Source organism: Delphinus delphis, chromosome 9 (genome assembly GCF_949987515.2).
Source record: "Delphinus delphis chromosome 9, mDelDel1.2, whole genome shotgun sequence".
NCBI lineage: Eukaryota > Metazoa > Chordata > Mammalia > Artiodactyla > Delphinidae > Delphinus > Delphinus delphis.
Window position 1 is genome coordinate 22,625,372 of NC_082691.1, and position 23,673 is coordinate 22,649,044.

Sequence of the window (23,673 nt, forward strand, 5' to 3'; positions counted from 1 at the left end):
GAGAACTATGATGTCATCTATGCTACAAATAACATAAAAGTTTATGGACGTGAGTGTAAAATACTATACATATTCCATAATATATGTATGAAGTACTAAGAAAATAATGGGTATTTTATCATTAAACTTAAAAACTTAAAAGAAGACCAAATTCTGATTGCTTTCTTACTGAGCTTTGTTTGCTTTGAATAAAGAGTTCTATACTATTCAACACAAAAAATGAAATAGAAGCCTCTTGAGGGCGATAATGAGGCTGTTCCCCAGGGTATCCTGCACAGCTAGCCTCACTCATGAGGAGAATGAGACTCCCTTCCAGGCGATCTGTCTTTTCACAGTAAATTAGTTTTCCAGCAGAATTGTTATTTTTTTTAAGAACCTCCATGTTTACTGTGACTGCTTAGGATTATGAATTGAGAAATATCGTTTCATCATAAAGATGGAGCTGTAACAGGGATGGAAGATTGCTCCCTTCTAAACATTTCCATTAGTTGTAAAGGTGACACTTTACATGATCATAATCTCACTAGGACCTACTTGCCATCAGCAATTAGACTCAGTTTACTGCAGCCCCGATGGCCTCATTTTTATTCATGGAAGTACTCTGGGTTACACTGTCAACTTGTGCTACCACCAAAATGCTTTGACAAACTAAATAACTTTCAATCAAGGACTGATTTTAGAGTTTACTTCTCACATTTCCACCCCGTTTTATCCCCTGTCTGATTCCCGGAGCATTAAGTTTTAAACTACTGAATGAAATAAATTTATAAGCTATCGGATTGAATCTAATTTCTAAAATACATGGGAAAAACGTGTCTCCAACCTAACTTTTATTTCACTATCTTTATTTATTTATTTATTTATTTACTTTTTTGCAGTACACGGGCCTCTCACTGCTGTGGCCTCTCCCGTTGTGGAGTACAGGCTCTGGACGCGCAGGCTCAGCGGTCATGGCTCACTGGCCCAGCCACTCCACGGCACGTGGGATCTTCCTGGACCGGGGCACGAACCCGTGTCCCCTGCATCGGCAGGCGGACTCTCAACCACTGTGTCACCAGGGAAGCCCCACTATCTTTATTACTTAGCGATTTCTTTCTCTACTAAAATGAACTACTAGAAATATAATACCCTAGTTATTTACAAAGCTACTCAAAAATACTTTTTTTTTTTTTTGTAGTATGCGGGCCTCTCACTGTTGTGGCCTCTCCCGTTGCGGAGCACAGGCTCCGGACGCGTAGGCTCAGCGGCCATGGCTCACGGGCCCAGGCGCTCCGTGGCATGTGGGATCTTCCCGGACCGGGGCACGAACCCGTGTCCCCTGCATCGGCAGGCGGACTCTCAACCACTGCGCCACCAGGGAAGCCCTCAAAAATACTATTTTTGAAATTAGATTTCCAAATTAAAATTTACATATGAAAAATGGCAAACAAACTTAACTGGACCTACTGATCTCTTTTTCAACATACTATAACTGCAAAGTGACGTATAATGTGATGTATCAGAAACTCTGACTGAAAGGCAATTTTTTTTCCACAGATCAAACCATAACATAAATTATACTCAAGACAGCAATAACGGTTTTCCTGAACAAGGTACAGGAAATTAACCTTCATAGTACAGTTGAGGACATTTTAACTGATAATGTTATTAAAATTTTCTGGTCTTTTTATGATTCTGATATTAAAGTCACTGATAAAAATGTCTTAACATTTACATATCATCTTATTTTGATTTTTCACTAAAATAAAATAGTGCTCCAGAGAACATCTGCGGGTAGTACTGGGCCACCCACAGGCCACTGGACTCCAACAGTGTCCAAGCACATTTGGCCAGGGCTTGATCTAGCAGCGTTCAGATGTGTAGATGTTCTCCTAGAAGCCAAGGCAGCCTTTCATGATCACTGAATAGCTGCGCAGCCATGAATTGATCAAAACCTTCCCTAAACCTATTGATGTTTCCAGCTTGACTGTATTGAGTATTTAACCACAAGGGCAAAGGAGAATGGAGAAAAGAAGGCTCGAGCAGAAGCTTCACAGCTCTGGTTCTGAGCCCAGTGCATCTACCATATGTGTTATGGTTCCCACCACCAGTTTCCATTTAGAGCCTCGAGCGCTGTGCTGCAGTGTACGGTATTTTTACACCACCCCAGCTTCCCAAATAGCTCTGCCGTTAGGATGGGAGACAGTGCAAACTACAACTCTTGCTCACTAATAACAAGGAAAGAGCAGCAGAAAAAACAGATGGTTTAGAAATACCACCACCCATTTGGGATAAGTTATGAATTATATGCACATTACAATACCGAACAATGAAAGAATTCCACAATGAACAACAAAAGCGCAGGATAAAGGCCACAAACGTGACAAACACAATGGTCCATTTCTGATCAGCTATCACTTATAATTTCATTTCAAATATAGGATTAAAAACAGTCTTGTTCCTCCATTATGCTCTTTAACTGGCCTGTGGTTACTCTTGATTACCACCTTTGGTACAATACTCATTGCTTATTATGGGTTAATGCTTCCTAATTTCTCAAAAGAAAGACTGATTGTGTGAGCTCATTTTGAAGAAATTCCAGAGGAATTTCTGTTCTAAAGAGGTCCTACCAGAAGGCACATTATACCATATGGATCCCTGACACTTTTATGATATACATTTGAGTGATGTCTTACTGCAAAGGAGTTTGGACATGTTGTACCTCATAAATTGTTTATTCATAATAACCAAGGTTCAATGTGAAGAAAAAAAGTTTGGACAACCTCAGTCATAATTCAACTTGGGTTCATACCAAGGGACAGAATCATTAGGGAAGAGTTTCAGGGAACAAGGATTTTTCTTCTCTGTCTCTTTTGGTTTTCATCAGCTTGTCTGCTCCAGCTTCTGAGGCTGCAGTGGGGAGTATGCCCAAGAAATGGCCCCATGAGCTGAGGTGACAAGATAAAACTTTAGAATAAGTCTGACTTAAAGAAAAGTGAAGCAGCAGGACACAGCCCTCATTCCTAAATGATCAAGTTCCTTAGCATGATCAAAACTTTATTTTGTAAGATTCCAAAGTAAGCCATACTCATTTTCTCTGGGAAACACTTTGTATTGCCTGTTTGGCATTAAAAAGAGGAGCCAGGATAGCCATTTTTTTCCGCAGTTATGTGCGTACAGTCTTCCTTAGGAGCAGAAGGACAGACAAAATTAACTCCCTTTTGGTCCTGTGATTATTGTGATGAATCTGATTTGTTCTCTGTGATAAGAATAAGAATTTCTCTTCACTTAAATGAGTAAGGCCTCACTGCCATACATTTTCTACTTAGTTTGCCATGCTCTAGACTTGCACATCTGTATGGTTTTCTGGGTATGGAAGGAGCTCACTGGGTGTTTGGCTACCAAAACAAGTTACCACATACATCTTTACCTGAAATTAGGGATAAAACATGTACGGACAAAAACTCAGGGAGCCAAACAAATTAGCTTGAAAGAAATTATTTATCTGAGTAGGCTTTAAAATTTGTATTCAAATTTAGATGTATGCTTTTCTTGGACAGTAACGATGTCTATCTCTTTAACAGACTACGTAGTAAACGGAAGTCATATCAAATGAGGACAGTCTGGAGCGTGAAAGGGGAGCTAGTAATTATGCCAGGACAATGCAGAGCAGGACTGTCTCAGGCAAACTGGCAATAAGTAGTCTTACGGGTAAGTAGGCCACTATAAAATGTTTCCTATCATATCAGACATATATGGATGAAGCAATGATGCAATCACATATAGAGAAAGAATGGCAGGAGGAGATAGGAGGACGGAAAGCAGTGAGGGCCTTTAGAAATAGTCTTTTCCCCCCAGTGTTAGAAATGGTGTACGGAGCCCAACAGTTAAAATGTTAGCATACAAACCCAGACAATTCAAGCCTTTCCTCTTGTAACTGCAAAGAAAATTAGTCTTTCTTGCATGAGATTTATGGGAAAAGGAGGAATAAAAAATACCATGGCTTGGGCTTCCCTGGTGGCGCAGTGGTTGAGAGTCCACCTGCTGATGCAGGGGACATGGGTTCGCGCCCTGGTCTGGGAAGATCCCACACGCAGCGGAGCGGCTGGGCCTGTGAGCCATGGCCGCTGAGCTTGCGCGTCCGGAGCCTGTGCTCCACAACAGGAGAGGCCACAGCAGTGAGAGGCCCGCGTACCGCAAAAAAAAAAAAAAAAAAAAAAAAAAAAAAAAAAAAAAAAAAAATACCATGGCTTATCTCATTACACAAAGGTGGGTATTTTTCTCTGCTTTCAATTTTAAAAAATCCATGTAACGGAAACAGCAAGAAGTCAATTATCAACAGAGGCTATTACACAAAGGAAAGTGAGATTTATCTAAAAGTACTGGATAGAGATGAGGGTGGGTAGATTTTTGCTATTTTCTGGAAATTGCTGGTAATGATAATAGGGTCATGTTAGTTGAATAATTAACATGGAAACCCAGAAACGCCACTGGTCAAAATTTCTTTGTGGACTATTTAGGCATGGTTCTTCTATTATGTATACAAGCTTTAAGCTTAGGTGGAATGAAGTTAAACTGGAAAAACTTTCTTTTTGCGTGGAGCTCTCCAATAAGAACTAATGAGATTTTTGATAATTAAAAGATATTTAAGGGCTTCCCTGGTGGCGCAGTGGTTGAGAGTCCACCTGCCAATGCAGGGGACACGGGTTCGTGCCCCGGTCCGGGAGGATCCCGCATGCCGCGGAGCGGTTGGGCCCGTGAGCCGTGGCCGCTGGGCTTGCGCGTCCGGAGCCTGTGCTCCGCAATGGGAGAGGCCGCAGCAGTGAGAGGCCCGCGTACAGAAAAAAAAAAAAAAGATATTTAACACAAGACATTCTCCTGATTAAATATCAATTTTGCACATGGAACGAGAAACTATGGGTCTAATTGTCTAATTATATTTAACCTATTGTCTATATTTACTGCACATTTTGCTTGTTAAAATACTGATATTATTTGCTCTGTTATATAATACAATGTCATTCAGGAATTGCTTTCCTAGGTTTTTGTCCCCAGTTTCACTGTAAGCTTCATGTGAGCAGAGATTATGCCTCATGATTTTTCTCTTGTGGAGCGCGCAGCAGAGTCTAGACACATACTGTTTCATACATTCTTGTTAATTGATGTGGAGCCTGAAGACGCCACTTCTGGGCACTCTGCCTGATGCTCTGAAGTCAGAGGCATTGCCTTGCCTGCTGGGTGGAAGAATCTTCTTCCTCTCAAGTCCCATGTCATCATAAGAAGATCTTATGAAGACAGGAGGTGTTTCTAGCCTTCCCCTCGTAAGCTTGTACTTGCCATGTTCTGTTTCCTGTGGTTCTAGTATCCTACAGTTGTCTTTGTTTAAAATCACAGCATTTTTTTTTCAGGAATACATCTTTATTAAGATGTCCTGTACATGCGTATTAAAATGTCAGCATAATCTAATTACGAGCCAAATGAGGCACAGCATCATTTACATCATTTGATAAATTTCCATCATTTGCAGGGGACTAGTGATTTGAATCCAAATACTTCTTGACAGCCTGGATATAACAAACATTCTGTAGCTCTGTATAGCAGAAGCTTGTGGGTGGAGGTACATTCTTTTATTTGGTTACTGCAACCCAGTTTTGAACGTGGATGCAAAAATTCTGTTCAGCATTAGACCTAGCTGTAAAGGAGGATACCATGAGATCACTACAGGTCAGGGAAAATGTCAAAGGACTTGGTTTAGACAGCTTTGGTTAGGATTCCCTTCCGTACTTTCTGTGGTCCCACTATTTTTTCTCCAAGGAAAAAGTTTGGGGACACAGAATAAATAGAGCCAAAGCTAAATGTTATGCATGCAATTCAAAAGAATAAGAATAGAGTGGTTCACAAAATTTCAAATATGGGTCTTTTGTTTAGATGCATGCATTTCACGGTCATTAAAAGAAAACCCTATCTGAAGATGATGAGAAATAGATTGAGCTTTCCCTCCATTCATCACAAAACATTCTTTTTGAGCATTGCTCTGAAACTTTAAATGAGAGAATGAAACTTTTTCCACACTTGGAAACAGGTTGTATATAGAGGGCAAAGGTCTGTTCTGTTCTATCAAGACCCTGGCACGTGAAACTGAGAAAAACAGACTGAACCGATTAGCTATCCAGAGATTAGAGAAAGCGGTGCCGTGTTTTTTTGGCTTCCTTGTCTTCAGGGCAGAGTTTTTCTTACCTTGACATGACTTCTGTGTTTCATTCACACTCCATTTAGTGTCATGAAATAACAGGATAGAAAGAGAAGGATGGGAAAGGAAATGAGCTTGCCCTCTTTTGGCTCCTAAGAGTCGTGACCCTGAAAACATTTTCGTGACCTTAGAAACATTAGAGAGAGCTGAGAAAGCAAGAAGTAGGGGCGGGGGGTTGTGAGATGAGAGAGGCAGCCGCAGAGCACATGCAGGGCTCCGCGGGCAGTCAGGATTTTGTTGTTCAAGTGGCTTAGGACGCAAAGCAAAGGGGGTACAGAGCTCCCAGAGGAGGACTGATAAAGAAAGTCGTGGGAGGTTAAGGCAGATTGGTTTGCTAGGTTTGTTACAGGTGAGGAGCGGAAGGGCAATGAAGAGAAGGAGCATTGCAGGGGCTGGCTAAAGAAATCGGAATTCATTTAGGGTTGAAAAGAAGGTCATGCACAATTCCTGCTCACAAACTGAGGACACAACAGCATCAGACACCATAGAGAAAAGACGGAATAAATACCAACATTGCCTTTGTCCTGAATAATAAAGCCTTGCATTGGTCAGGAAACAGCAAAAGGATGGGAACAAATGACTAATGAACGGACAAAAACAGGAGGAAGCATCTCTTGACGCTCCCTACAGGTAACCACAAAATTCAACAAGCCAAGGACAGGAGGATGATATATTCCACCTTCTGAGTTAGAACTTCACCTGTATCCTGATCTCTACTTGTTTATATTTATTCTTCTTGTCTCCCAGTTAAATTCGTGAGAGCAGGACATTTTACTCAACTTTGGTATCTTCCCATGGTACTGAGGGCCAAGTGGGTATTCAATAAATACTTGGTTATCGAAGCAGAAAAGGTATTAAGAACCGTGCTGAAATCTTGTCAAGTTTTTTCAGTATAATGACCATTAATACCCTGAATTCATACCCTGTATTATACAGTGAAAAATGCCTACTTCGTTCTAATTCTATCACAGCAAAAACATTCTAACTGTACAGCCCTTTAAAGACATTTCAGTCGTTCTGCCAGAAGGAGAAGAATCAAATACAGCAGGCCTGACATAGCCAATTATTTTTATAAAGTGGCAGAGGGGCAGGGTGGTGGAGGTTTATTTTGATAAAGATGATTTCTCAATGGCCTGCTGTCCTAACTAGTTTATCAACCAAAATTACTTTTACAGAGAGTTGTAGAGGATGGGCAAAGGGATATGTCTACTTTTCCCCTTACCAGCTGGGGGTGTCATTCTCAGCCCCTGGGCTCATCAAAGAGTAAGCAGATTTGAGATCCTCTGAGATAACACACAACTTAAAACTTGCTATTCATGCTTCAGATGATAAAGTTGGAAAGAAGACACTGGCGGAACACCAAAACAAAGGAAATCAGCAGACCGTAAATGGGAGCGCCCGGAACCAAACCCTTCTCACTAGGCTAATTTTTTCAATCCATTACTCAAGTTCATATTGTACTGTGTATTTTCCTCATATATTGTACATTCATGCCGTTTGGATTCCTGTCCTCTAACATTCAAAAGAGATGACCTGTGAGATGGTGGAAAGAGGCACAATGAACGTATATGCAATATTAACAAGCTCTGTTTTCTAACATTTATAAAGCGCAATGAAATAATTTTAGAAGACCTTCAAATAGGATGACAAGTGCCTACACGATATTTGACGAGTTAACTTTCAAATGGGCCCCAGTGCATTAAACAAGAAGTGGAATTTCAGGTAGAAGTGATTGGTGCCTGCTCTGTGCTGCTTTCGGAACCATTACTTTCACCATTATGAGTTGGAAGGACTTGGCTAACATTTTACTCACGTTCCTAAAATCTTCAATGACTACATTCATGGCTCTAAGGAAATCTAGGCTTCAGATTCAAGATCAGATTAAACATAAAAATCCCAACCGTTTCTTCTTATTATCTGGTGGCTTAAATAAAACTAGCAACCTCTTCCCCTATGACCCACCCCTGGCCCCCCAAATACATTCCTGATTTTTCTCAGGGGCTTAGGGGGAATAAAGTAGGAAACAAAATTTAAAACCAAAAGATATAAGCTTTTTCTGAGTTGGCAGGCTTTTTTCTTTCTTTTTGAAAGAAAAGTTTCGATCAGCTGGCTTTACTTTTGAGATACATTTTGAAGCTCAGAATATAAAATCACCACGCCAGATCATTTCAGCCTCAATATATCTCCTGTCAGGGCTTCAGCTGTTATTAATACGCCCTTGTTTTTTGTGGCTTTCACTTACGCCTACTTTCATAAATGGCTCTAGATTTCTCGTAGAGCTCATATGGGTCAGGCTTCCTTGGGTCAAAGGCCTCTGTTGAGTCAGGAAATGAACTCCTGTGAAGGGCGGGTGGGAAGGGCAGGTTCTGCGGTATGGCCGGAGCAGATAGACTCGTTTGAGGACTGCCTTGATTCTCCCATCGGTCTGTTATCTGGAAAGTGAAAGAGAACAGAGAAAATGACTGACAATGAACTCTTTCTTGCTGTTTCCCTTGTCGCATACCACAGCCCTCACCTTTAAGTTTGACTTTCTTGCCCTGTAGACTTTTCTTTCACAAAACATTCAAAACTTTGGTATAAGTGCCTTGAGAGATTCTATTTCTATATAATAAAGCAGCACAGATGGTTATAAATATATGTGTTGCCTGACTTTTGAATGTAAACTTTTATAACCTTGTCACCTACTAGCTAGTAATTTCCAGCAAATCACTTAATCTGTCAGAGTCTGTTTTTTCTCCCTATAAAATAAAGACAATATGTATCTCAAGATAATTTATCTGTCAGTGCTTATGACTGTATGGTATTGTTCCTTGTCTAAGATGGCCCCAATTCATTACACCATTTTTACTGAAGAAGAAGATGAAGTAGTCTGCATGCATCCATCTCATACCTATGCACATCCGAACCACCTCCTACACTTGAACATTCAATCACTTTCCTCACAGTTTATAAGTAATTATACAACCCTTTGGGATTTTTGAATTGTTCAAAATCTTCTACGAAGCCTCATTTACTGCTGATCTGGCGGTTTCTTCTCCAAAATGCTGCTGCTGCTACCATCATAATTTATTAATGGTCTGTAGAATACTACGCTCTTTCATATACATTACCTTCTTTGATCCTCACTATAGCCCCGTGAGGTAGAGCAGGGACTCATTCCTTTTTATCAAGGAGAAAGCCGCGTTCACCGAGATCACCTGTTTGCACAGCCAGCTTCAATAATCAGCTGATTGCTCATTCAAACTCAACTTCAGCTTTTCTGCTTTGACTAAACCTGTTGTGTGCAGGATGATATTAGGGTACCCTCTTGTCTAAAATTCTGCACTGGCTCAGCGTGGTCCTCAGGCCGCTCTCTAGTGGGACACAGTGGCTCCTGAGGGCCCAGGTCCTGATTCTCTCTCTTGTATCCACTGACGGTCTCTCCTCTCATTCCCTGTAATCCATCAGGTTCTCTCCAGCCTCTGAACCCTTGCATACTTTCTCTTTCTGCCTGCAAAGTTTACCCATTTTTCCACTCTTCCATCTCCCATCCTCATTATACCTGGATACTAGATTCAGATGAGACACCTGCTCTAGAAGGCCTTTGCTGACCATTCCTGATCTGGTTACTTGTCCCTTCTGGGTGCTCCCACAGCACCCTCTACCTACCCCTCACACTCAACCGTAATTGCGAGTCTACCTTTGTCTCCGCAAATAGATTATGTTGGGGACGGAGACTGCAGGGGATGCAGTCTCTCCCACTGTTGTATTACCAATATATAGCAAGTGCTCAGAAAATGTAAATTTAGTGACTGAATGAAATCATCAGTAACATATGGTCACTTGTTCTTTCTTTAAAACCAGTTTTGATACACACTATTTTGAGCTTGACAGGATTATAACTTTCGGGCCCCTACTGCACTGTCCTGCTTCTGTTTTCATGATGGCTACATTTTGGTCAGGGCTCCAAAGCCAGCTGTCACCTATCAGTGACAATGTTTTAAAGGTAGAGAGGATTTGAGGTACTATGTACTGTGTCCTTGTGTAACACAAAGGTCCCTGTGACCCACTTATGTACTTGGGACTGTGGCAGGGGTCAGGTAAGCCAGCAAACTGGGAAAGAAATGGGTCATTGACCCTTCTCTCAATAAGACTGGTGCTACAGTCGGAATGTTTGAGGTCCCTCAAAATTCCTATGTTGACAATCTAACACCCAAGGTAATATTACTGGAATGTGGAGCTTTGGGGGAGATAATTAGGCCATGAGGCAACAGCCCTCATGAATGGAATTAGTCCCCTTATAAAGGAGACCCCAGAGAGCTCTGTAGTCCCTTCTGCCAGGTGAGGTTACAGCAAAAAGATGGCCATTTAGGAAGTGGGCTCTCACCAGAAACTGAATCTTCTGGTACCTTGATCTTGGACTTCCAGACTCCAGAACTATGAGAAATAAATTTCTGTTTTTTATAAGCCACCAGTCTATGGTATTTTATTATAACTATTGGAAGAAACTAAGACAACTGGCTTCATTTTAATTTGTTTTCTGTATGGGCTACTGACCAAGCTTTCGTTTGAACAAAGGTTCTGTAGCTAACAAAGATGGAAAACCCCTAATATTAAACATAATCTCTAGGAACATAGAGAGGTCCAGCAGCTGTCAGTGGCAGACCCTGGGTCAGAAACCAACCTATAACTATAATGGGAGTGCTGTTTGCAATAATAATACATTGAGGGGAATAACCGGTAAATTTGTTTAGGGTTCTGGCTAATTTTCTGCTCAGTGACCCTTTTGCTCCCGTTTAGTAAAAATCTTTAAATATGCGCTTCATAATTCATTTGAAAGCAAAATTTGCCTACGAAGCCATGGTGGGTTCCTTTGATCATCCATTCTCTGTGCCTCTGCTATGACAGGAAGACCCACATTGTGGCTAAAGGCATATTTTTTTATTTTTCACTTTAACTGACTTTAGGCACCATGTGGGTACATTCTGGCTATGACTTTCTCCCTTCTGTTTCCAAACATAAGATACTAAATTCTAAAAAGTAAATAAATTAGAAGTATGGTCTGAATCGCTGTAGTATCCCACTTGTCATAGGGCTTCAGCAAATGTCTATTTCTTTCTCCCATCTTCCACGGAGGGTTATCTGATTCCTCCATAAGTCTTGCTGGTATATGCACTGTCCACGTGCAGTCACTGGAGCAAACATGGTTCAGGTGAAATATTAGTATTCTAAAAAACATTCTGAAAACTACAAAAAAAATAACGCTTTGGGCACTGTTTGGGAAAGTTTCTGCGGCGGATTGACAAATTCTACAATTTCTATAGCAGAGATGGAGAAATTCACTGATTCCAGTTCAGGCTTAGTAGAGCATTCACAATGTCTTGCTGTGACATGCATAAACCCTCAAGTCACTCTGTCAGGGATTTGTAAGACTGCAGAGCAGAAAATCACAGCGCCCGTGAAATACTGAAAAGGCAGACTTGCAGTCCTTCACACCCCCGCCCCCTAGACACAGAAGACCATGGAGCAAACGCCCTGCCCTGGGATCAGAGGGCACCCTCTGCTTTCTGGGACTGGTGTGCTGATCTGACAACATCTTTTGAAAGGTGCCCTTTGTTGACTTCTCCCTACTTTCTTAGATAGCTTGGTCTTTGCACTTTTGCTTTCTAGCCGGACACCTTGTGCTCACTTGTTCCTCTCAATCTTCGTGAACCACCTAGATTCTGATCCCATCCCCTTACGCCACCTAGAGTCTTCCTGGCCTTGACCTCTAGAGAACTGTGTTTCCTGCCGGCGTTTGCCTCTCAACAAGGCTTCTGATTGAATCTTGTCCAGTCCCAGTGGTGTCCTTACCTAGGCTAATATTTATAAACACCTAACTAGAATAAGAAACATGAAAACAAAATCATTTTCTTTATATGGCAGGAGCCTTGTATCTCTGTTGGCCTTGACGAATGAGTGAATGTCTAACTGTATGAAAGGATAGTCACTGAAGTATCAGTGGACAGGGTGGACATACAGTCCACAACGGGATATCAAAGAGTAAAACAGAAAAACCTGATCATGGTGTGGTTAATATTAGTTTTTTCACTCCACCTTCTGATTCTAGGATGCACACTGGGAACAGAGGGCTTGTGAACAAGGCAAGTTGTCCTCCCCGTGAAAACTCTACAAACTGTTTGCTTCCTGTAGAAGCTGGGGTAGCCTAAACACACCTCCTCAGGATTTTAGGGCAGGGCTGGGAGATGAAGGCTTTTGGCTTGATTCAGTACTTGAAGAATGAACTTGGATTCCTTCCAGATGGAGAGACTGAGAACCCACTATAATTAATGTATTACTTGCTAAACAGAAGTGACTATCTTTTCTTTTCTTTTTTTTTTTTTTTTTTTTGCGGTATGCGGGCCTCTCACTGCTGTGGCCTCTCCCGTTGCGGAGGACAGGCTCCGGACGCGCAGGCTCAGCGGCCATGGCTCACGGGCCCAGCCGCTCCGCGGCATGTGGGATCCTCCCGGACCGGGGCACGAACCCACGTCCCCTGCATTGGCAGGCGACTCTCAACCACTGCGCCACCAGGGAAGCCCCAGAAGTGACTATCTTGATGTGGATTAGCTTAAGGCGTGGATCAGTAGGACGGAACAGTGTCAGGAAGTGACACAAGACTGGGAGAAGGAGAGACCTCACTCAAGGTAACATTTCCTTATCCTGACTAAGGATGTCATCAATCCTCTTTCAGAGGAGAGAGTGTATAAATCCACATACAGCGAGTATGTGTTTATATATATATTTGTTGAAGTGAATAGTTTTGCAAACTACCTTCATTTCATAGGGTGATTAATTTATTAAGGGTTTATGCATGGAGGGTCTGCTTTCTAGGATGACAATAGTTTATATTTTTGAGCATGTAGAGGCTCTGCTTTAAGCACGTTACATGGACTAAGCCACAGACTCTTCAGAGTAACCATATGAGAGGAGTATTATTATCATCCCCATTTTATAGATGAACTTGAAATACTGAAAGCTTAAGTAGCTAGTGGAAGGTACGATAGCTAGTAAGGAGAAGCAGCACAGTTTGACTGTAGGCAGTAAGCCTTCAGAACCTGCACCCTAAACCATTATACCACACTGCCTGTCATCACAGTCCCGAGTCTGAAGAGTTTCTGGTGGATACATGGAGGATGTTAAATTGACAGTCGTCTATCTTCACTTAGCCTAGGACCTGGAACTCCAAGCCTTGGCTTTTGTAGGGATGTATAGGTTCAGGATTAATTGTAAATTAAGTTCATAAAACCTTTTTTTGGAATTATTGAGTACGGATGTAATTACTGTAATGACAGCAAATGCTGTAATTATGCCAAATGGTATCATTTGTGTAAATGTGGTGCCTATAAGGAAATCACTAGATTGCATAATTGTAGCACCAGGATGAGGTTGCAAGATTCCTTGTTAAATTAGATAAAGATGTGTGTAACCACAGAGCACAGATTTAACTCTGATGGTGAAAGGAAGGAATTATTTAGAGTTTGGTCAAAATAAAACAAATTTCATTTTAAATACCTCTTTCAAAATCACATGCATCACTAAGTGGTTTAACTAGGCCCAAGTGAGACCAGTTTTCCCATCTGATATTCTCTGTGGACCAGATGAGCCGAATGCTAAATGAGGACATGCTTGGTTGGAATGTTCTGACAGCTCAGCTGCTCATCACCAGCTCCGGTTTCCTCATCTGTCTTTGAGAGGAACCTGGAGCTCAGGCATATTCCAGGGCTCAATAATATTTTATTTTCACTTGTCTTCAAATAATTTTAAAGCCATGTTATTTAATTAAGCCAGTTATTGCACTTGAAAAGTATGCAAAATTATATCTCCATTTCTAAAATGAGAAAATCAAGCAGTTAAATATTCCCTCAGTAAAAGAAAAAAGGGAAGCAATTAACCCAAGAATTCCCTACTCACTGGCCAAACCAGGGGCCACTGCTGTATGAGCTGCTTACTCTGAGAGGAATGAAAAGTAGGTGGAAGATGTGATCCCCTGAGATTTTTGTTTTGTTTTGTTTTTGTTGTTACTTGAATCACTTTGCTAAGCTCTCTTCCAGTCATGAGTTTTAGCCATTCCAGTTAGGGTCGACTATTGTAACACACTATAGAATGGGATCCCAGAAAACCAGTCCCAGGTCTTGGGACTTGGATAATTACTAGTTTCAATCTAACGGCAAGTAAAGATCATCTTTAGCTGGGAAGGCAACTTGGCTAAACTTGCCTCACAAAAAGATTATTAAAATACCAGCCTTCTGGTACCTTAGCATCAAAATTTCAGGACAATTCATAAAGAAACTAGGCCCAGAGAGATTAGGTGATGGCAGAGTTCACCGGTTTCTGAAGATTCAGAAGCACCACTTTGAGTGATTGTCAGGTTTGGTAGGAAAAAAACATTTTTTTCACACACACACACACACACATATTTAGCTCTGTATACATTAAAAAGTAAATATAAATACACAAATATATATATACAGGTAAATTTCTTGTGGACCAGACTTAACTGGCAGGTCAAGACCTCTGGGCTTATAATTTGTACTGTTTTTAAAAATTCAATGTGATAAAAACGATAGTATTTCTGACAGGGGTAAAACAAAGTTTTCTAAAGTATTTTCAGTACACCATACTGAAGAGTGTTGATGCTCATTTTGTAAAAATATTAAAAAACAGACAGAATTGTCTTTATAGGAAAGTAAGACAAGTTATTCTTACACAGAGGATTTGCTCTTTTGACATCACAAATCTCAGAGGAGGAAGAGATTTTGAGGTCACCCAATTCAAATCTTACTTAATGGAATTGTAATAATAACTAGCAGTAAAGAAGTAGAATAATTTCAACTTACAGGCTTTGGAGTTTTCCATGGAGAAAAGAAACCTGTAATAAAGAAAACAATATTTGAACTTTGAAAATATATCCCACTACCACTTACGGGTGGCATGATATTTAGATAACTGCAAGTTATTTTAAATCGGTTAATAGCAAATAACAACAACAAATTCTGCCTGGCTGCATAGTTTTTTTCAAGGGGGCCCAAATAATTTTATTGGAATTATATTAATGATTCTAGGAATATTTCCCTATTTGGCCTGAAGATTCTGAAGCCCAGTGACAGTGAATAACTGTGCGGCAAACGATCAGTCACTTTACAAGCGCTAAGACTGAGTCATCCTTAGGGATTTGTGTGGCGCAGCCTTAGTGGGAGAGGGAGAGGGAGAGGGAGAAAGAATACAGATAGAAATTTAGATATTTAAAGGTTAATACCTTTGCTTAGTATAAGAAATAATTCTGCTTTATGTACCTGCTTTGTGTGGTTAAAAATCAATCAACAAGCCTTCATTAGTCCTAAATTTAAAAATAATGTATATACATATATTATGAATTAGATTCTATTATAATTGCTTATGGGCCTTTTCTCCCACTGAGATCTTCTCTAGAGCAGATATCTATTTTATTATCCCTCTACCCTAGTGTTAGCCCAATGTTTTTCATGAAAAAGCAGCTCAAAATGTTTGTTAATTGACTGACTAATGTATCATCAAGGCCAGGCTTTTTTCAGCTTATTGAGCTCTTTCAATTAGCACAAATGGTGCGACAATGGGACCGACTCTGTTGTGATCCGAACGACCTTTAAGATAATTAAAAGTACAGATTCATTCCTTTTTCCTTTTTTCCCCTTTATTGTTATTATTTTATCATATACTGACCCTAGCAAGCCAAAGCATGATCTAGCATACAAAACAAAATTACTTTCTTTTCACATCACCTTGTCCCTCTTTCAACGATTTCACTCATGTTCATGTTAGGTGGTGTCTGATAAAATGCCTAATAAAAAATGGAATGTTGAAAATATGCCACATAATGTTTACAACCTTTACAAAACTGGGACTGGTACAAAATGGATTATGTTTTTCAACTATTCCCATTTATAGGAAATATCTGAAGAATCTAGGCACAATTATCTAGAAGTTAAAGCTCAGTTATGGTGTAAATACTAACTGCATCTCAGCGCAACGTTGTGAAGAGCTGATGCTGCATTTTATGAAAAGAGCGAAAGTATGTAAATCCATTATGTTCCTCAGCTTTCCTTGAAACACAGAGCTAAATTTAATGCTTAAGTATAACAACTATCTTACTAAAGGAGATGGGTAGAACTAGCTCACTTTCTCACACACGCTGTATGTATGTTCTTGTATCTCTTTCCAACTATTAAAACAATTCTGTTCAATGTGTGGTTTGATTATAATTTAATTACAAGGATTTAATCACATCCTTTTGCATAACAGCTGAGAGTAAAACTACAGATAAATACATTTCTCTCTTTGACTCACTCTGTAAAATGCCAATGAAAACAATTTGACCACTAATTAGAAAAGTGAAAAGCACTGTGACCTATTGGCCAATTAATAATTATTTTCACTGAAGGATAAAATTTATTTGCTGTTTTATGGAATTGCCGGCACAGTTCTTTTGAGAAAAGATGTCATTTACACATTCTCACAATGTCAAAACATTCAATTATTTCCTCTACTCTCTCTGTGTTCCTCCACTTTCTTCTTCTCGCAGTGCCAGAACGGATTTTGAATATGTGCTGCCTTACATCTGTTAGGTGCTGGGAGTTTCTTAGACTTACAGATGTATTGAAAATGGTTCCTTTTTATGGAGCTCTCATCTCCACATGGGGCATTATCTTAAAAGATGATTATTCCTCCTATAGAAAATGTATAATCATCAGACCTCTCAGTAGTGATGGTGTCAGAACTAAAATGGCATAAAAGGGACATTAGTCAAGATCAGACAAGAAGAGAGGACCATTTGACCACCTATCATCACAGGCACTTTGGCTTCCCCTTCTTTTGAGGCTGTTTGATTCACTCTGACCTCAGACCACTGGCACACCCCAGGACTTCTTCACTGCGCCCATTATGGCAGTTTCCGTAATACGTCTAATGATGAGCTGTGCCTAGGAGGCTTTGGTCTCTGAAGCAACAGTTGCCCTTTCTGAGTCATTGTCCAAAAGAAGCTGCTTGCCTCAGAGTAAGTAATTTTAGGTAGTAGAAACAGTATCAGAATAGATTTCCTTAAAAATAAATAACTTATGTGACAGAGCTTCTCTGGCAAATTATCAATCATGCTATAAACATTGAAATGAAGATGAATAGAAAACATCTATTTTGGGTATACCGAATTTGGCTCAGTTAATTGGTAAGGTCAAGTTTTCTATCTGATTAATCTCCAGTTTTCTGGTCAACTTCATTGGAAGAGCTACATAAACACTATAATAGTGTGGGTCAAATTATTATATATTATAAATGTATGGTAACCTTTTGTAGGGTTTACCCCTCTAAGAAATCTAGTCTATTCCAATTAACATAAAAAAAAACACCTAAAACAAAATAAAAACATTTAAATCCTTATTTCTGTAATTTTTCTTTTTCTGAAATCATTCTGGTTTGACCCAGATCACAAAAGACAGGCTTGGTGTGTTGAGACTATACTTTTAGGTGTCTCACCACCTACGTTCACAGGGGCATAAGAATAGGGATATAGATAACTTTTTCTTAAGCCTTTCAGAGCTGATAGTCCTTTTTACAAAGTCAAGTTCATAAATAAGAGCTTTTTCTTTAAAATGCTAATAAAGCTTCCTTTATATTTTAGTTTATTTCTGGCCTTTATTTCACCTACTTCTACAGAAAGTGGAATATTACATTTCTCTTATGGAATTAAAATTTCTTTATAATGACTTGACCTCTGTTTTCCATACTGCTCATTTATTGAAGTGTGCTTGTGTGTGTGTGTGTGTGTGTGTGTGTACAAATGCAAACATTTATTTAACTCTAACTCTGAGACAACAAAAGTGAAAGACCTCAAGATACAGTTTTAAGCTAACTGAAACATGAGTAGGGACATTTTTAAAAGGGAAGAGAAAAAAATGGGAAAAGTTAGATGCAGCCAATAAGGAAATTTTGATGCATTTAATATGAAGCACAAAACTGAATTAGATCTCTAAAATCTGTCTTCTTTAGAACAAGAAATAAAACTAAAATATATTTTTAATTCCTCATGTAAAAGCACAAGGAGATGGACAGAGAAACAGAAACAGTGCAAATAGCTTAGAGAAGAAATTCTGGTGCCTGAAAATGCAAGAGCAGAGAAGACAACACCAACTTCATACTGAAGTTTAAATTAAATTCTATATGTCAACTAAATACAATTTTTAATAAATTACAGGAATATGGTTACCAGATAAAATATAATATGCTCAGTTAAATTTGAATTTCAGATAAGCAATGAATAATTTTGTAGTATGACTGCATGCGACATACATTGCATAGGACATACTTATATTAACAATTATTTGTTTATCTGCAATTCAATTTAACTGGGAAGTCTGTATTTTTATTTTTGCTAAATCTGAACACCCTGTATAGGGAACACTTTATATATGACCTGGGTAACGAGTTAAAAATAAAAACACAATAGTAATGTCTGCTGTAGGTAATATCCATTCAGTTAAGTACAAACCAAAAAAAATTTAGAATTTCCTATTCTTGCACCCCCTCCAATGTTTTCTTGCTAGGAATCTTGCTTTGGGAGAAACCTGAGAACATTCTATGCATATCATGGGATTGTGCTGGTCACCTGTTCATTAGTAACAATGTTTGACTGAGGTCTCACCTCACGTGATGCAAACTCTGTGGGGACAATGTCGGTGTCACAAAGGACCGTTTCAAATTGTGTGATGACTGGCTAGCAACACTGCCTTGTCCCAAGGGGAAAGTTCCACAAAAGTGGCTTTTTTCAGAACCTACTTCTCCTGACACATGATACCCAAAATGAAAGAATATCAATATAGTCACCGCAGCTCTGAAGGGAGAGTCATTTGTGAGTTACATTTGCATTTGTGAGTTGTTTGGTAAGAGTCTTTTTTTTGTTTGTTTTTTAAAATCATTATTCACAGGGCCCATCACAAGATGACAAACTTTCTTAAAACCACCCCACTTCGAATAAGCGATCAAAATACAATAAAGAACAACTTAACAGAGAATCCCAACATGATATCTTCAATTTGGAATAACGTCAGGGCAACTTTTTGGGATTTCTAGTAATTTCCCCAAACAGGATTAAATCTTTCAATATGCCTCTGTATTCCGTTCGATATACTGAATGAACTACCATTTGCAGAATGTGAAATGGTTTCTTCTTCAACTGAAGTACTTGCTACAACATATGACTCTGACTTTGAAAACTATCATTAGTTTCACGTATTTTATAGAAAATTCTACAGTTACTACACATGACAGAGATGCAGAGGAAACACTTTCTATTTCTCTCTTTCTTTAAGCAACAAAAAAAGAGTAGGAACCTGTTTCAGTGAAGATGTTCATGACCTGGGTTATTAAAAGCGTTCTATTTTGTTTGAAAAACAAGACACAACAATGTGAATGTACTTAACACTACTGAACTGTTCACTTAAATATGGTTAATATGGCAAATTTTATGTTATGTATGTTTTATCACAATTAAAAAAATAAAAAAGCAATTAAAAAAAGGAGGAAAAAGAAACGGAGAACAAAAGTATACACATATCACATGAATGTGAGGGAAAATAAAGAGAGAAAGTAAGAAAGAAAATTTTTTTTTCACAGTCCCTGTGGCATCCTGCTGGAGGACAGGAAACTCACTTGGACACTCGCACAGACCCTTTCACCTCTTAAGTTATTCTTTCTTATAAAGGATTGTAAGCAATAAAGGAGATTCATGTTCCTACTACATCCTGAAAATATTTCAGGGACAGTGAGAAACTCTTCCAATAGAGGAACTCTTTTTTTTAAAGTTTCCCAAAGAGGGGAAAAGCCCCCGGGTTTTAAAAATCTCCAGTTAAGGCTAAATTAAGGGAGAAAAATACCACTAATAAAGTTGATCTTTAATTTAAAGATCCTCCCATTTCCCCACAGCCTGGCAACTTTTCCATCAGAAATTCAGCCTTTGGTAAATGTAAGCCAGGAGGGTAATGAGCTAATTTCCATTAAAACTAGTTCAGTGTTATTCACTTTTTTCCCGGTTTTTGACTGATCACGTATTTCTTATTAAAATTCATCAAATGAGTTAAACCCTACAGTTCCTTTAGATAATTTGTTTAAGCTATTTCGAATCAGTAAAAGGGCAATTTTTCTTAATGAAACTGACCTAGGCTAAGAAACGGCCTTCCCATTAAAGATACTGCTGGTGGTACCCTAACCTCACATCACCATGTTTCAGCCAAGCAAAATATTCAATTTGCAAAGAAAATTTCAAATTAGTGGCCATCTTTGGCCTACAGAATCTCTTTTTATGTGCAGAGCTGAGGCTTTCTCTGCAATGTTTTAAAGATGGTCCTTTCTGCATCTTTTGAATAAAAGTGTTTTTCTTATAAACACTATAAAGCTGTTTTCAAATGGCCGTTTCCCCCCAAGGCTTTGTTCTTTATGGAGAGAGCGATCCGACCATTTCAAGTAATCCCAATGAGTGTTTAGAAAGGATAAGCCTGCACATGCTGTCTTCTGATAAACTCAGTTACATAAATGATATGTTCAAAATAAAGCAGCCCAGGTAGATACCCTTGAATGGGAATAAAGGAACAGACTGGAAGAGGAAGAACTGTGTCAGGGAGGTTAAAACTCAGAGTGAGGTGAGGCTTGCTGAACATATTAGCAACTACAAAGGGCTTTTTCTTCACGTTCTGAACAAGAACAAGGGCACCGAAGAGAGAAACCACTCTGTGCCTATGGTGTGCTATAAACAGTTGGCAAAGGAAATGCGGAAGGATATCAGTCCTGCAAATAGAAAAGCCCAATTCTGAGAGTAATTTTTTTTTACAATAACAAAAGCATAGCATTGTTTTTTTTTTTTGAGAAACCAATCTAGAAACATCTTTAAGTAATTTGAGATTAAACATCTTAAATCTAATCATTAAATTACATCAATATTAAATAAATATTTATTGAGTCGTGTGTGTCTCACAAGCACCACAGATTCAACAGAGCAAAATGGAAGCTTTGGCCTTCCCTCCCACGTCTCTTCTCGTGTGTTCCCTATTTTGGAAAATTTCACTTGCCTTTCCAAGTTTTAAAAACAGGAACCTGAAAGTCATCCTTAACCTCTCTCTCTCTGCCTCGCTTCCTTATCACCAAATTCTGTCTACTCTACCTCCAAAATCTATTGCAAATCCACTTCTCTCCATCTCCACAGACACCATCATAATCCACACTCACCATCATCTCTTACTTCAACCGAAGCAAGAGCAAATTTGCGGATGCCACAGAATCTGATCACGCTTAAAATCCTTCAATGGATTCCCACACATTTGTGATAAAGCACAAAACCTCCAAGGCTTTATATAACTTTGTCCCTACTTACTCCCCAGACACCTCATGGGTTACTGCCCTTCACTCACTGAACTTCCTTGAATAAACCAGGCTTTTCTAACCACAGGGCCTTTGCACAAGCTCCTCTATTTACCTACCCTTTTTTTTAAATTCAGTCATTTTATTTTTTTTAACATCTTTATTGGAGTATAATTGCTTTACATGTTGTGTTAGTTTCTGCTGTATAACTACCTACCTCCCCTTTTTAACCCTTCACCAAACTATCTCTGACTCCTTCTTTATGTGTCAGCTTAAACACTACCTCCTCAGGGAAGATGGCCCTGACCTTTCATTTTAAATTGAAGTTCTCCACTATAATTTTTCATTGCATCCTCTATTTTTACTTTATATGGCACTCATCACTATTTATAAATATACTTATGAAATCATATTTATGTAATTGTATTTGTGAGATTAGTTTAATGCCCATCTCCCCAACTAAAGTATTAATTCCATTAGGGGAGAAATCATATCTATTTTGTTCACAATGTATTCCCAGGATGTAGCACAATGCCTGACACACAGTAGATACTTCAATAGATATATGTGATGAATTAATAATAGAAGTGAAGAGTGAGGAGGGCAGCATGAAACAGAGTCACAAGATACTAAGGAGACTGATGAGGCATGGTGATTTGCTGGGGGCGGAGGAGTGGTATAAAGGAGAAGATGAAATCCATGAAGACTTCTAACTTGGGAAACGATACGGATGATGGTGTCATTAGCTAAGGTATGAAATATAGGAATGAGGTTTCTTTGAATGGAGTCTAGAAAGTTGGGTAATGGGCAAAATGAGTTTGAGGTGCCTTTGGGAGTTTGGGTTTGTATGTAGCTGAAATACATTTTGAAGTTTGAACCAAAGTTAATTTGGGTTCGGGTGAAGACATGTAGTAGTTTGCTCTCTTTTCCGGTGCTCAGTAGGAGTGTCATGATTAGAGATATGTCAGGTAAAACTTAAAACGATATACCAAATTTGCGTAGCATGGGAAGAGAACTCCTATGGGTATGCAGAAGGAATGAATGTCTGGGAGCCAAGTAAACAGAAGGTTTCAAGAAGTAGTCAACAGAAATACTCATAAAACAAGGCTTTAAGTGGTTTGTGAAACATGAGTGTCACAGGGGGCCTCAGTGGAAGCAGCTGATTGTTAGGACAGAGACAGAAATCAGATTTCAGGGGGTCTGAATGAATGGAAGGTGAGGAAGTGAAACTGAGAAGTGGCTATGAGGTAATAAGGTTGCCCATGAAGGGAAGATTTCTTTCAGGAGAAGCATACATTCAGATGAGAAGGTACCTGAACAGAGTCTGAAGATTCAGGAGAAAAGGGGATAATTGGTGGAATTATTTCATGATGAGATGAGAGATGGGATCTAGAGTGCAAAGGGGAGCAATTAACCTTAATTAAGAGAGAAACAGCATCCAAGTCCTTATCAAGAGGCTGGAGCAGGTCTATGCGGGAAACCTTCAGGGTCTACACCATGCGGCAGGGATGGGACTGAGTAGAAGAATTTACTCATAGTGGGTGAAAGTGGCAAAATCAGTGGGGGTTTGTAGGGGCTCAGGGTATGTAGGGAAACTGGAGGAGAGAACAAAAATAACCTGTGTCAAAATGTTTGGTTCAGAGGGATGAGACAAAGATGCAAACAGAAAAATAACTTCTGAGACAGTATTAGTAGAAAGGTCGTGCACACAGGATACGAGGTAAAACTGACTTGAGCTCTAGTGCCAGCTCCACCTGCCACTGGTTACATCACCTCACACATACTTGGGAGGGCGTGTACACCAGGACTAACTCCCAGGCTCTGAGTGAGACTCTGGATTTACTCTGAGGCTCATGCCTGGGTGGCCATTCCCTGATCTAAGGCTCAGATTCCTTATCTGTAACAAAGTAAAGACAATAATATGGATCATTGCAGGGGGAACTAAATAAAAATGCACTTTACATTTTAACAATTTAAAATGGCACACTGGAGAGGGCAGACAGCAGAAGCAAGAAGAACTACAATCCTGCAGACTGTGGAACAAA

General features: G+C 39.4%; 1 protein-coding gene across 2 annotated transcripts in view; it reads right to left on the reverse strand.

Moving 5' to 3' along the window:
• The window catches only part of MAGI2 (membrane associated guanylate kinase, WW and PDZ domain containing 2), a 1,338,731-nt gene that overhangs the window by 162,397 nt on the left and 1,152,661 nt on the right, over positions 1-23,673 (reverse strand). For both annotated transcript variants that reach the window (XM_060020317.1, XM_060020318.1), the window contains exons 11-12: positions 15,088-15,119; positions 8,472-8,661 (exon numbers count right to left, since the gene is read on the reverse strand). In XM_060020317.1, the coding sequence (XP_059876300.1) occupies positions 8,472-8,661; positions 15,088-15,119 (222 nt within the window). The remainder of the gene's footprint in view (positions 1-8,471; positions 8,662-15,087; positions 15,120-23,673) is intronic.